The sequence below is a fragment of the Pleurodeles waltl genome, chromosome 7 (assembly GCF_031143425.1).
Source record: "Pleurodeles waltl isolate 20211129_DDA chromosome 7, aPleWal1.hap1.20221129, whole genome shotgun sequence".
Lineage (NCBI taxonomy): Eukaryota > Metazoa > Chordata > Amphibia > Caudata > Salamandridae > Pleurodeles > Pleurodeles waltl.
In genome coordinates this window covers 556,293,945-556,309,630 of record NC_090446.1, presented here as the reverse complement: position 1 = coordinate 556,309,630, position 15,686 = coordinate 556,293,945, and the positions used below count along the sequence as shown (strand labels likewise).

General features: G+C 43.1%; 1 protein-coding gene across 1 annotated transcript in view; it reads right to left on the bottom strand.

Annotated features, from left to right (window-relative positions):
* The window catches only part of LOC138304334 (uncharacterized), a 510,987-nt gene that overhangs the window by 345,145 nt on the left and 150,156 nt on the right, over window positions 1-15,686 (bottom strand). Inside the window, exon 3 of the mRNA XM_069244299.1 lies at window positions 14,746-14,845. Within this exon, the coding sequence (XP_069100400.1) occupies window positions 14,746-14,845 (100 nt within the window). The remainder of the gene's footprint in view (window positions 1-14,745; window positions 14,846-15,686) is intronic.

The following is a 15,686-nucleotide window of genomic DNA, read 5'->3' as shown; positions in this document are numbered from 1 at the left end:
GCCCTGAAAAGAATTGGGAGGGCTAGGTTGGAGAGTTAGGTGAGGCTGACTGGAGGGGCACTTGTATGGAGACCGCATACTAGCAATGTCCTATGCGCTTTGCTTGGTGCATTCAAGTTCCCACATCAGGCATCTATGACATCTGTGCAGCTGTGGCGGGTGGGCCTTCATAATTCCCCCACATGCTCCAGGTGCCATGCTCCACTAGGGGATTTCTTTTATGTAGTTTGGAGTTGTCCTGTCATACGGACTCTCTCTGCAGTTGCATGGACCCCCATTGAGTTGCAGCCCCAGATTGCTCTACTGGGCATTATAGAAGACATAAGCGGACCCAAAGGCAATATATCACTGGTTGTGTTGGGCACCTTAATTGTGAAATGAGACAAAGCCCGACACTGGACATCTACTACAGCATCTCACCTAGAGATGTGGAGGAGGGGCATGGACTGGTGTGGAAACTTTAAGGAAATCATTTACACAGCAAGAGGATTTCCTAAGAAATTCCAGAAGGTATGGAGAAAATGGTGGGACTGTCATGGACTGATGGGCTAACTATACATCATTGTTGAGTTTGTGAGATAATGAGAAACATGAGCAACGACTGGTTATGGAAATGTATTGATGTGTTGGACCTACTCACATTTGTTATTGGGAGGAACATAGTAAAGCTGCTGTTGTTTGGCATGTAAAAGCAAATGAAGTATTTCTATAAAAATGGCTTAATCCCAGTTGGCATATTTAATTTACTTGTAAGTCCCTAGTAAAGGACACTACAGGTGCAAACGGCCTGTAAATTAAATGCTTCTTGTGGGCCTGCAGCACTGATTGTGCCATCCAATGACTAGCCCTCTAACCATGTCTCATGCCTGCCATTGCATAGCCTTTGTGGGCAGTTTTGCACCGCCTTGTTGACCTGGCAAAATATCCTGTTCGCCAGGCCCAAACCTTTCCTTTTTATACATATGTAACCCCGAAGGTTGGCCTTAGACAACCCAGAGAGCAGGATACAATGTATTTTAAAGGCAGGACATGTACTTTTAAGTTTCACATGTCCTGGAAGTGAAAAACTCCCAAAGTTATTTTTCGCTACAGCAAGGCCTATCTGTCTTAAAGGATAACATTAGGATTACTTTATGACATTTTGCAAGTGTAAATCACAATCAGGAAGAGATCTGTTTTTCGATTTTGGTGTCTCTGGACTCACAATTTAAAATCACAACTTATGGTGAAGGTGGAAATAAAATTGCAGTGCTGAAAATGCCACTGTTAGAAAGTTGGCATTTTCTTACTTAAGCCATTTGGTGCCTGCTGCCTGTCTCTGAATACACATCTGGGGTGGGTGACAGTAGGGCTTTTTGCATTCCCTCTAGACAGACACACACAAAGGGAGCTTAGGTGTGAAATGATGGCCATCCGCATCCTGATGGGCCATCGTGGGCAGGATGGGAGGGAGGAGCTGGGTACAGCCTCACACTTACATCTGAATAGGCTGTAGCCTGTTCCCACACAAAGGGATGTATGCCTCCCTGTATTGAGTCTGGAGCCAGGAAAGGGCAGTAAGAGAGGACCTCTGTGCACTTCAAAGACCTTTCTTTGAAGTCTCCCCCACTTCAAATGCACAACTGGATGTAAGTACTGGACGTCTGATACCACCACTTCAGTACACTTTTGAACCTGTGGATACTCTGCCCGGAAGAAGGGCTGCTGTGCTGCTACAAGGACTGCACCTCTGCTGGACTGCCTTTGCTGTGCTGACCTACTGCCTGCTGCCATTTGCCTGGGAGTGAAAAAGGCTGAACCAGCATCTCTCCACCCCAGAACCCAGAGAGACTCCAAAGGCCAGCTGACTGGTCTCCTGTTTTGTAAAGGGAAAAAAAGACGTCCATCTTACCTGCATCTGCACCTGGACCCTACAGGCTGGGAGTCTGCCCTACCAAATGGTGCCACCCCAGTCCTAGACCCTTGGAAGGGTGGCCTAAGGTGCTTCTTCAGTCAATTCATGCATCCTCATCGGAACTGGTGCATCGTCACCATTGTGATGATTGGAACCAGCGCATCTTCGCCTCTACATGGATCGGAACCAGCGCATCCTCGTCATCAAATGGAGTGGCCCAGTGCATCGCCTTTGAACCAGCGCATTGCATTCGGAACTGATGTATAATGTGCTGCAGGAGCTGTAACAGAGCATCGCATTCGGAACCAGTGCATTGCCCTCAGACCCAACCCATCGCCGACTTTGCGTGGAAAAAACCGACACCTCTCCTTCTGTAGTGGGATCGAAACCGATGCATTACCTCGCCTGCACCCCGCATCTTCCTCAATGTTGATGTACAAGGTACTTTTGTTCAGGGGATCCAAATGTGTCCCTGTGTTCGGCCCAAACTCCATCGCGGACGGCCTGCACTTTTGACTTTGCCCAGGTTCAGCAAAACCAGACATAGGCGCCTACAGCTTGTAAGCACTTTTCTGCAGTTTAATCTTCAAAAATTCATACCTTAAGTTCTACTTGCTGGATTTTTATTGTTTTGGTCTTGTTTCATTTATTAAATTAAGTTCTGTGTTTCTAAGCAGGTGTGGTATCTTTCTGTATGGTATTTTCACTGTTTTACTGTTTGAAGTGTTGCACATTACCTTTTAAATTTAGCCTGACTGCTCTGTGCCAAGGTACTAGAGGGTGGGAACAGGTTAACCTTGGGTGGGTTTGTGACTTAGTCTAGGACTGGGACAGGGTTTGTGACCCTGACTAGGATTGTGTCTCTTGCTTGGACAGGGTGTATACCTCTTTTAACCAGAAACCCAATTTCTAACAATTATCTTCTATTATATTTGTTTTAGCACTGTAAACGTCAATCTCTCCATATTACTGGAGGATCACAAGTGGTAACAGAAATTTGTAAATGTAATTTGATTAAGGAATTCTAACACATTGGTTATTTGAGATAAGTTTGGCTCAATAATAAAAAGGGTTCCTGTAAAAGAAATATTTAGCCCTTTGATCTGGAATAAGGGGTGTAGGAGTGAGTTCCGAATGGGACAGAAATTGATTGATAAATGAATCCTATTGAAATAAATGTAATTTTTATTGTTTAATTAGGTGTCATTATTTTTTAGTATTCCGAATATGTCATATTAGAAAACTTTCATGGATAATGGGTTAGTAGTATGTGAAGGTAACTTTACTTGACCACTAGAACCATCTAACCATATTGATGACATCATGTGGCTGTCAGTAATATTGAGTTACGTATATCTATAATGGGGATTCAGAAATGTAAACTGCTGTCCATGTTTTCATGCAGTGTCATGCACTGGAGTAATCATTGGACCTTATAAAAAATGATCTGTATGGTCTGGTGTTTAATATGTGTTTGTAAGCCTGTTGGTTTTTAATTTATATATATAAATTGTAAATATTATATACATTTTTGTAGCCCTAAAGAAGTCCCAAGAGAGACGAAATTCATTGGCTATGTCTACAATAAAAAAATGTTTATTAAGATCATCAATAAAGGAGAGAACAATTATGTGATTGGCCTACTGCATTACATGGAAGCATGGACACTTGACCTATATTAATGGTAGAGTCAAATTATTTTGAAATACTTCCTTCTTTTTGGAGTGCTGAGATACTATATCTTAATCTGCACACATTGCTTATCAACAGGGATTTCAACTCTAAAAGGGTATACCTGCTGTAAGAGAGCTACACACCTAACATAACTCCTGCTCACCCCCTTGGCAGAATGGCCAGAGCAGTCAGGTTTATCCCAGAGGCAATGTGTAAAGCGTTGGCACAACACACAGACACCAGTGACACAGTAAATTCACCACAAAAGAGAGTCCACACAAAATTATATGAAAATAAACTATCTTACATATAAATCATAGACCAATAACTACTCTGCTAACTAAGCGATTGTCACATCATCATAGTGAAAATAAAAGTAATATTTCCCCATTGTGCATGTCATAAAAACACACACTCCCTACACAAGACGGATCCTGAGAATGTTCTCTTACCCTAATGGGGCAAGAACAAAATATAAAATTACAGCAGGTCCTGAAAGACAGTATAAACACTGAGGGCACAACATATCATTGAGAAATGCAGACTATCCAGAAATCACCAAAAACATCACCATATACATATTGGCACCTACAGCGTCACCAGGAGACACATTACTCCTGCAATTTTATTCCATATGATATGGTAAATCATCCCCTAGCCTTCGTTACTGTGCCCTCTGCCCACTCATATTAGGGAATGTGGTAAATTTCATAGGGTGCAGATGCATTGCTCTGAAGAATACAGCCACTGAGAGACTCCGTGGAATAAAACCTCCGTTGAGGTTTCTATCTCATCCTGCAAGCTATGTCTGAAATGTCCCCTCAAAAAGGTATGCCACAAAAGTAGAAGGGAAAGTCTCACACACCTCCCCCATCGTGGGGAGACCTCACTGGGTTCCCCTCCTTTTCCCTAGGAGTGGCAGGCAGCTGCCTCCAAAGGGGAGACCCCCCTGGAGTCTCCTCCTTCTGGAGAACGAGCGTGCTCATAGGCTGTTGCCCGCAAGCGTGCAGTTGCATCGGCTCAAAAAAATGCAGCTTTCTCTTCCAGTAGGGCGAGACCAACCATGAAGGTAACACGATGGCTACCATACTTACTCCTGTGCTCGACTCACACCTCGGCACTCCTCTACAGGGATCCGGCGACTGCAGACACGTCAGCGGGCCTCCCCCAGAGAGCCGCAGGTCCCAGACTCGGGCGGCTGGGGAAACAGTCAGATGCGCCACACTCCATCCCTCCGAGCAATGTTGACTTCTTTTGGTGCACAGGGGAAACAGGGCCTGGCTAGGGAGATTCTTTGCTAACGGTGTTGTTGCTCCAGGCAATGCATCTCATCTCAGGAGGGACTCGCCTTCCCCTCAGATAACACTGACCAGGGCCCAGCGCGGCCCCCATCTGGCATCTGACCTCTGCCAACCAAAGGTTGTGAAGCCTAATAGAACCTTCCCCTCGCACAGACAAATCAATAATAAGGCGCTCACCACATGCTCCAGTAACAGAAGATCATAGCATTTATCAGGCATTAGGGCTGAAGAGTCAGGGGTAGTGTTTGTAGTAGTGTTTGTATTGATGGGAATCCGATGCTGGCCACCTGAAGATGACTGGGGCCACACTTAAACAAGGTACCAGCAGTAGACAAGCATATCAGGGTCTTTGGGGTGAATTGGTAGTCCTTCTTGTGACCTAGCAGGCCCCAGATCAGCACAATAGAAGGTCAGTCCTAATTGTGGTTCCTCCTGGCAAAATAGTTCCTTCAAGCAGCATCTGGTTAGAAGTCCACGCAGTGTCTAAAAAACATGGGGCTACAGCCCCTGTACTTATATTCAAACTGTCTTTGATCTGGGGGAACTTCAAAGGAACTTTAGAAGTGCACAGCACCCCCTTTCAACCCAGCCCTAGCTCCAAACATCAGTAGGATGTAAATGAGACCTTTGTGTGAGGGCAGGACATAGCCTATGCAAATGTAAGTGCTCCCCGGCTCCTACACTCCCAGCCCAGCCCAGGAAGACCACTCAGTATGCAGATGTAATCCTGTAACACCTCCACACTCTCTGTGTGATGGCTGTCTGGATAGTATGCACAAAGCCCAGCTGTCACTGTACTCCCGACATGGATTGGAGTCAGGCTGCCAAGCACAAGACTCACAAGCTCAGTGAAATGCCTACTTTCTAAACATGGCGTTTCTACAATAGAAATAAAAAATTCCACCTACACCAATAAGCAGGATTTCTCAGTACCATCCCATTCACACCAAACATGCCCATGCTTCTCCTCATAGATCAGAAATTATCACTTAGACATGTATAAGGGAATTCCTAATGCCAACATATGAGAGGGACAGCACTCACAGCAGTGACAAACCACATAGGCTGCTTGTCACTACCAGGACAAGACACACAATGAAGGCACATGTCCTACCTTTTGCCTACACAGCACCCCGCCCATAGGGAAACTAGGGCCTACCTTAAGGTGACCTCTATGTAGTAAAAGAGGAGTTCCAGGCTCGGCGTTAGAAATGGCTCTTTCTACAGGGGTATCTCCAAACTTTTTGCCTTCTTCCTCCTATTTTTTCTCATTTATTTTTGCTGGTTTTAGGACTCTGGGCACTTTACAACTGCTGACCAGTGCTAAAGTGCAAGTGCTCTCTGTCTAAATTGTATTGGTGATTGGCCTACCCATGATTGGCATATTTGATTTACTGGTAAGTCCCTAGTAAAGTGCACTACGTGTGCCCAGGGCCTCTAAATCAAATGCTACTAGTGGGCCTGCAGCACTGACTGTGCCTCCCACATGAGTAGCCTTGTAAACATGTCTCAGACCTGCCACTGCAGTGTCTGTGTCGACAGGTTTTACTGCCAGTTCGACCTGGCAAGTGCACACACTTGCCAGGCCCAAACCTTCCCTTTTACTATATGTCAGTCACCCCTAAGTTAGGCCCAAGGCAGCCCCACGGGCAGGGTGCAGTGTATTTGAAAGGTAGGACATGTACTGCTGTGTTTTGCATGTCCTTATAGTGAAATACTGCTAAATTAGTTTTTCACTATTGCAAGGCCTATCTCTTCTATAGGATAACATGGGGATTGCTTTGAAGTATCTTTTAAGTGCAGTTTCCTATTGGGAGCAGGTAGAGATATGGAGTATGGGGTGGTCTTTGAACTCACAATTTAAAAATACATCTTTTGGTAAAGTTGTTTTTAGATTGTAAGTTTGAAAATGCCACTTTTAGAAAGTTGTCATTTTCTTGCTTAACTATTCGGTACCTCTGCGTGGCTCCAGAATACCCCTCTGGGTCAGGCTGACAGTTGGGCTTGGTTGTGAATTCACTCTAGACAGTCACACAATGGGAGCTGAGGTGTGTCCTGCATTCCTAGGCTAAAGTGGTGGGAGGAGCTGACACCTGCACCTGAATAGGGCTGTCACTGTTCTCACACAAAACAGTCTCCAAACCCTTAGAATGTGTCAAAGGCCAGGACAGAGAGAGGCAGGATCTTATGCACTACAACAACTTTCCTTTGAAGTTTGCAAGAAAGAAGAGCTGGATGCTGTAGGAGGAACTGAGACTCTGCCTGTTGCTTTGCTGTGCTGGCCTGCTGCTTGCTGCTTTGTCCTCGGAGTGAAAGGACTGGACTTGCTTTCTACAGCCTGCTTTCCAAGGTTTTCCAATGTCTTGAACTGATCTTGCCTCCTGTTGTGAAGTCTCAGGGACATCAAAGACTTCATCTGCCAGTGCCCGGGTTCTTCTGCTGTGAGCCCTGACTTGCCAAGTGGTACCAAATCCAGTCCCTGCGCCCTTTGAAGTGGAAGCTGGTGACCTGAAGTAAAATCCATTCACCAAGGGTGTCGCAGCAGAAAAATCAACCCAACGCCTGCACCACAGCTGAAAAATTGACACAGAGAGGCTGCAAAATCGACACCTCATTTGCTTCAGCGCAGATCCATCATTGCCATGCATCTGGATTTTTCATGCATCATCCTTGGGAGTCATTTTCTTCATTGACGCTGCACCGCAGTAGGGAATCGATGCATCATTAGCCCGGCGGGAAAAGAATCCACACATCGCCCGTCCGGCGGGAAAATAATCCATTCATCGCAAACCCGGGGGGAAAAGAATCCACGCATTGCCTGTCCAGCAGGGAAATAATCGACACATCGCTTGCTTTTCCAATGCATCACCTCTTTTGCGGCCTGCATCATCTTTGTTTTTGACGCATCCAAGGTACTGTGTGTTATAAGGATACAACCTCTGACTTTTCAGGATTAAGACTCTTTTAAAGCTTTTAAAGTGATTACTTTATTTGTATATGTTGGATTTTTGTCATTTAGGTCTTGTTTTATTCAGATAAATATTGGCTATTTTTCTAAACTGGTGTTGAGTACTTTTGTGATGTTTTCACTGTGTTACAGTATGTGTCCAAATACTTTACACATTGCCTCTGAGATAAGCCTGACTGCTTGTGCCAAGCTACCAAGGGGGTGAGCAGGGGTTATCTTAGGTGTGTGACCCCCTTACCCTGACTAGATAGAAGGTCCCTACTTGGGCAGGGTGTAAAATGACTGCCAACTATAAACCCCATTTCAAACAGGTGGCAAGAAACTCTAGATGCCAAGTCAATGTAGCAGTAAGCTGTGCATGCTGGACCTGCAGTGACAGTTATGAGACAGGTTTAAAAGGCTACTTCTGTGGATGGTGCAAGCTGTGCTGCAGGCCCATCAGTAGCATTTACTTTACAGACCCTGGGTATATGGGATACCACTAAACAAGGGAGTTATAGGTAAATTAAATATGCCAAACAGTTGTAAGACAATCATATCAAGTTTAAAGGAGAGAGTGCATGCACTTTAGCACTGATCAGCAGTGATAAAGTGCCCCGAGTCCAAAAGCCAACAAAAGAGGATCAGGACAACATATGGAGGAAGGCAAAAAGTTTGGGGATGACCCTGCAAAAAGGGCCAGATCGAAAAAAGACATTCTGCATAATGTAAGGTACCAACCAGCCTCTACTGGAAGTAACCATTCACTTCCTATCATCAAACTGCACAACCCTATACTGATCCTTTTACTTCTGCACTCATTCCAGCCTCAGCAATTGGCTAACAAGTGACTCGAGCTCCACACTTTAAAGCAAAAATAAGTGCATGGTCAGCAGCAAAGCAGCATTAGTCACTCACCAGGTTGTGCCCACAGACATAAAACCAACATAAAACCAGGACAGCTGTTTCTGTTGTGGGACATTGAAGCAGCACTTAAGCGCCACTTAATTTTTTACTTCAGCTCATTTTAAATGTGCAGCATTTAAGTACAAGCGTTTGGTGAGCAAAAATGTAAAAAGTCCCAGATGCACACACATCTAAAACAAGTTATGAAAGGCATACTTTTTGCTACCCACAGTGGACCAGCACCAAAATGAGTTTTTCCTCTGCATGCGCATTCACATATACGTAGCATGAGCTAACAGCAGGTCATGCCATCAGCTAAAGACTTACCATTCACCTATACTAACAAACAGAAACATCCATGGTGGTGTGGTGAGACACTAGACACCTTCTCATGTTACAATCTATCTAGCCACAAAGTACGGTGTTGTTGTGCCAAAAGAAAGAAATGTGGGACAAACCAAAACAACAAATGTTACCAGTTGCATATATTTAAAGTTTTGAGCTGGAGCAGAATCTGTGACAATATGTTACTGTATCATAGTGAAGGAGCGTAGCTTGGCTGTGACACTACGTCTGTGAAATAAGAATGCGAAGGGTAGTCACTTTCTGGTGGTAAATTTGCTAAGTTTAATATTGTACAATTAATTTTCATTTGGTGATTTTATAAATCTATAGTATGAGTCTCATTTATGTACAGTTGACTTTGAGTCTGTAATAAAGCCTCTATGAAACTCTGATTTGACTCTGAAAATTACTGTGTGACATTTGGGTTGCACAGAAATTGTTTAAATGATTTGATAACTGTTACTCTGCCTCTCGGAACTGAGATGAAAAGATTCATTCGACCCCAGAATTAGAGACAGTGCCCCAGGATCCATCAAGGGCATAGAAAAACTTCTCACATTACTGCTGTCAAAAGGCTAATGGTAATTAATTGACAGAAAATGCAGAGAATACACAGTTACAACTTTCCACTGGAAAACATGCAAAGATAATATCAATTTTAACGTTATTATGCATTTGGGGTCATCCCCAAGCCTCCTACCAAAACGAAAAGGGGCTACCAAGTTTTCTTATTACACCCCTAAAAGACAATTTTGAAGACATTGTTAGTTTACCATACAGATATAGCCTTAAAAACCTCCCTAATGTTTCCTAGTCCCAAAACGCAAATTATTTCATAACCAGTGAAGGCTGTCAAACTTTGGAAGCAATGGAAATACAATAGCCTTAATACAAAGAGGCCTAGAATTACTAAGCCCTTGCGTTGCCCCTGCATCACGCAAGGTGATGCAAAACAACTCAAAGGCATATTTGTAATTTACAAAGCCATTCAAGGCCTGATTTGTGTGACCTTGTGTGGTTTTGGAAAGATATGTAACACAACGCAGCTGCTTGTGCTGCGTTATGTTACATTTCCACTTGGGAGGCATTCCATGGTTTGAGCATGGGTGCTCTCATGTATCCACTCATGGATTATGGTGCATTCCCAGATTTACCAAAGCTAGTAAACCTGAGAATGCATCAAAATGCTATGCCTTCCCCAGTGAGGTGTAACAAGGATAAATATCGCTATTTCTCCTTGTTTATTCCTCTTTCCACGATTGCTGCATTCTGCAGCGCACATCCAAAGAGGAAAATGGTTTCGAGAATTGTTTTGTTCAGGAAAGTGTGCCGTAACACATGAATCCTTGCATTATGGTGCAATGGTGCCTGCTTTGGCTCTAGGCAACAGTATGCCGGCGCAAAAAGAGAGAATAAATGCTCCAGAAATGCTCAAGTCTTCTATGACCTTATTATGGTCTTAAATGTTTCCAGTGTTTCCAGTGTCAGTTCTTTGGGGTTGGTAAAATGATCGCAATGATCTTGACTGCTTTGAGCCCATCCCAATTGGCAGGATCTAGACTCTCTCCCTTCTTTCAACTTTCAGTCCAATCCACTTTCACTTGGCATTCCGCAAAACTCTTCATTGTCACCAAGTTGTTTTAATATCTATTTTGAACGTTAAATAGACCTGATTAGATTGTGTGTCTTTCACCTTTAGTTGAATGGTTCAAAATGGAAGCCTTATTAATAGGAGGGGCTGGTACACCCCTACTTGACTGATCTATCAACGTAAGCCCTCCTTCTAACCCTTCTTAATTGTCTGAAATGTAGGGATTGTTGTCTATTTAGATATTGACATTTGCCTCTCAGAAATGTCTTCTTCTCCTTTGAACGAAATTCAGAATAGAGATAACGGGATTTTATGGCTACTCATTCAGATGTCCATGTTGTGCCTGTACATTCATAACATGGATATGCAAATTATGCCCTCACAGCTCTACAGTGACTTGTGGTTGAATTGAAGATTAGTTTCAAAACACTCCCCTTCATGCATAAAGCGTACTAGCAATGCAACTATTCTGCAGTCCATAACCAGTGAGCTTCATTTGTTCCCCATATCAATTAAGGTACATTTAACAGACTACACTGGTGGAAGAGCCTATAAAGTTCAGGGCCTAAAACTTTGTCCTCAGTTGTGAGTGGAAGGAGTCTTCAGTTCAGGGAATTCCTGAAAAAGCTAAACCATGGCCAATCTTTCCTCCGCTAGCTTTGTATTACTTCAGAACACTCAATATGATCTTTTCTCATTCTTGTTCCTGCACTGCACTCTAAGGTGCAAGAACAGAAAGTGCTGCATCATTCAAGAAATGCACAACATAAAAAGTGAATGACCATTAGATCCTAATCCTTTTAGACAATAGATTTGAGGATGTCTGCATAAACATCTAGTAGGGTGGAGGTATTGGATTAGATGGCATATCAACAGACCAAAGCAATGTTTTTTTTTAAACTGTTTGTTTACCCCTGGTGGGGTGCAAAAGAGCTCACCCCCCGGTTTAAAAATAAAGATTTATTTTTTAAAATGTAATTCACAGGGAGTCGTCTGTGAACAGCGCTGACACCCTGTGGGGGCAAATATTTTCTTATAGATGTGTGGTTTTCCTGGGGGCCACGATTACCCCGCCCCAGGGAAACCACACATCTATAAAAAAAGTTATATATATATATATATATATATATATATATATATATATATATATATATATATATATATATATATATATATATATATATATACTGTATATAGATAGATAGATAGACAGAGAGAGGGGGACTGAATATATTGTATATACACACATATATATATAAATATATAATAAGTATATATATGAATGTATTTTGTGGCTCTCCCCTAGATTCCATAATTTGCAGCACCGAAATGTGAGGAAAATGTGTTTTTTAGACAAAATGTGAAGTTTGCAAAGGAATCTGGGTGGCGGAAACTGGTGGGAGTCCCACAAGTCACCCCATCCTTGATTCCCCTAGGTGTTTAGTTTTCAGAAATGTATAGGTTTGCAAGGTTTTTCTAGGTGCTGGCTGAGCTAGAGGGCAAAACCTACAGCTAGGCCCCTTGCAAAAAACACGTCCGTTTTCAGTGGAAAAATGTGATGTGTCCACGTTGGGTTTTGGGTCGTTTCCTGTCGCTGGCACTAGGCCTACCCACACAATTGAGGTACCATTTTTATCGGGAGGCTTGGGGGAACACAGAATAGCAGAACAAGTGTTATTACCAATTGTCCTTCTCTGCATTTTTACCTTCCATATGTAAGACAGTGTGTAAGAAAGAAGTCAATTCAGAGATGTGCAAATAACCACTGCTTCTAAACTCGATATCTTGTGCCCATTTCGGAAATGTATAGGTTTTCTTGATACCTATTTTTCCCTCTTTATATTTTACCAAATTAATTTCTGTATACCTGGTACACAATGAAAACCCACTGCAAGGCGCAGCTCATTTATTGGCTCTGTGAGTACTTTGTAAACCTAAAAGCCCTATATATCCTCACTACCAGAAGTGTCCAGTGAGCATAACAGTATATTGCTTTTGAAAATCTGCCATTGCTGGAAAACGTTACAGATGAAACATAGAGAGAAATTACTGTTTTTTTTCTCAACTCAATTTCAATATTTTTTTATTTCAACTGTTACTTTCTTTAGGAAAACCTTGAAGGATCTGTACAAATGACCCCTCGCTTAATTCAAAATGTTTTCGACTTTTTGGAAATGTTTCGTGGTCTGGGATCCACCATAGGTTTTACGCCCATTTCTGTCACTAACTGGAAGGAGGCTAAAAGCACAAAAAGTAGTAAAAATGGGGTATCTCCCAGTAAAATGCCAAAACTTTGTTGAAAAATTTGGTTTTCTGATTCAAGTCTCGCTGTTCCTGAAAGCTGGGAAAATGGTGATTTTAGCACCACAAACCCTTTGTTGATGCCATTTGCAGGGAAAAAACAGATGCTTTCTTCTGCAGCACTTTTTCCCATTTGTTTCCCAAAAAACCCAAACATTAGGGGTATCTTGCCTAATTTCTCGGTCTCCACCAGGTGAATCCATAAACCCTGGGTAGCTTTAGAATCCCCAGGATGTTGGAAAAAAAGGATGCAAATTTGGCTTAAATATCTTATGTGGAAAACAGTTATGGAGCCTTAGGCGCAAACTACCCCAAATAGCCCAAAAAAGGGCTCAGCACTAGGTGAAAAGGCCCAGCAGCTAAGGAGTTAAGACTCGAGATCTCTACCTCCCTCATAAGAATGTCTGTGCCTTCAGAGAAGCTGCTGCAGCACAGCGGCTTCATTGAATTCACTGAAGGGTTGTTCTGTGTACGCCACACACAGTACAGCTCACAGTAAAGTGTTTTGTTTTACAAAAGTGAACACCCACAGTTTGCTTATGTAAAGCAAAAAAAAGCAAATGTCCCTGAATCACTGCAAGTTTTCTCCCAAAAGGTGGGGATCATTTCTTTGTTTTCATCTTCTGGGCCACCAGGCTCTTTTCTTGGGGTCCCCAAAAGGAAAAACAATACGTTAGAACAAGGGTAATGTTCTGAGACCTTTAGACCAATGGGTCGAAGTTAGTGGGCCCAATGAGCTAAGGTTTCCTCCAGCAGAGCCAAAGGAGCTTCCACCAAGAGAAACATGCAGGGGTGGCTCCTCCATTAGGGCAGAGAACCGTCGTCCCCTGCCAGCAGCGGCAGTTGTAAACCTTTTCCCAAAAAAACAAGAATGAACTGTTTAATATCATTTTTGGGGGGAAAGGGGCGGGGCCTCAGGGTGACGAGCAGTGAAGGGGAGTGCACAGCACTCCCCTTCAAAGTGCATGTTTGTTTGGCCAGCTGTCTTGGGCTGGCCAAACTGATAAGAGCAGTGGCCCCCCCGCCCTTTTGCATGCTGCGAGCCACGACTGGAAACATGACAGAGCACCTTAGTCCAAATAGAACGGGTAAACCGAGAGACTGCCGTACAGGAAACTCTGCTATATTTGTGGCAGAGTACACTGTCAATCAAACTCTAAATCACGCCCTAAGTTCTTTTCCAAAGGCAGCATTAGATCACTTTAAACCTGGGAAGCAGTCTAAAGCACTTTAAGCCCGGCTGTCCATTTCTTACTGCAGTTATATTACATTATGCGCCTGGTTGATGCCTAATTTGTGGTAAAGAAAGTACAGTCTTCTGGGGGTCTGGGCAGTGAAACTATAATTAACAACATTTTACTTTCTGTAATGAACGCAATTTTGAATAAATCCCTACTGTTTACACTTGAATTTGTGTCTTTTGATGGTTTAACTTATTACCATTGAACTTATAAAGACTCAGACAGCCTCTATCATATGTCTCAACCCTCTAATTGTTTTAATTAGAGTGTTGAAAGTTGCATGAGGACACCTACGTACTACCCACGGGGCGCTCCTTTGCAAAGCACTACTTTGTGTTACATACAAGCTGCTTTCCAGAAAGTAAATCTCAAATCAACACTCTGTGCTAGTAAAATTCACTTTTGGTGACTTTGCACTGGTGCGAAGTGTTAATTTACATCCCAGGATGTGCACATTGCCACACATCAGGAATCATGGGGGAAGTATTTCTAAATCTACAGAGACAAAATGTACAGGCAGTAGCCTAATCAGAAGACTACCTTACCATCAAGATGTTTCCCTTCAGTTCTCCATTGAAATCCACTTTAGCCCGAACCCACTCTCCATCGTCTGCCTTCTGAGGCTCAATGTTGGCACACTGCAGTCTTCATTGTCAGGTAACAGAGGAAACAAAAATAACATGTGCAGTGAGTTCCTACGTTTAGTGCTACTGAGAGCAGATGGAGAATGCTGCACCATGAGATTAAATACTGGTTATTTTTCGAAACGGGTGTGGTGTCCATTTTATAGTGTTTTCACTGTATTACTGTGTGTGTTGGTACAAATACCTTACACGTTGCCCTTGAGCTAAGTCTGACTGCTTGTGACAAGCTACCAAGTGGGTGAGCAGGGGTTGTCTTAGAAGTCTAACTCCCTTACCCTGATTAGAGTGAGGGTTTCTGCTTGGACAGAGTGCAAACTGACTGCCAACCAGAGACCCCATTTCTAACATCGGTGACCAGCAGTTGGTATTGGACTTGTATTTGTGCTTGACATGCAGTGATTGGTGTACACTACTGTTTTCAGTGCAGACCATTATGTGATGACATACTGTTTTTTTCTCCTATGTTCGCTAGTGTCCTTCTGGAGGTATTGTGACTGCAGCTGTTCCTACTGCCACCCGCAACTTGGGAAGCTCTGACTGAAGCAGGGAATTCTACTTTTATGCTACTTGAAGTCTCATCAGTCTTTGTTGAGACACCCAGCTGCAGGGAATGGGTTGGATGAATTGAACCATCACACTTCATTCCAATGGACAGAGTTTCCCAACTTCACCATTCTCTGGGTTTAACTTTGCCCATCCTGGTGGCTACCCCAATTCCCAGTTCAAAATCCATAACAATCCACCTTAAATAGCACATCAACCTCACCATGTGTATGGCACAATTGGACGCACAAAATCTCACAATGTACTATAGAAATAGTGCCACAATAATGTATGTTATC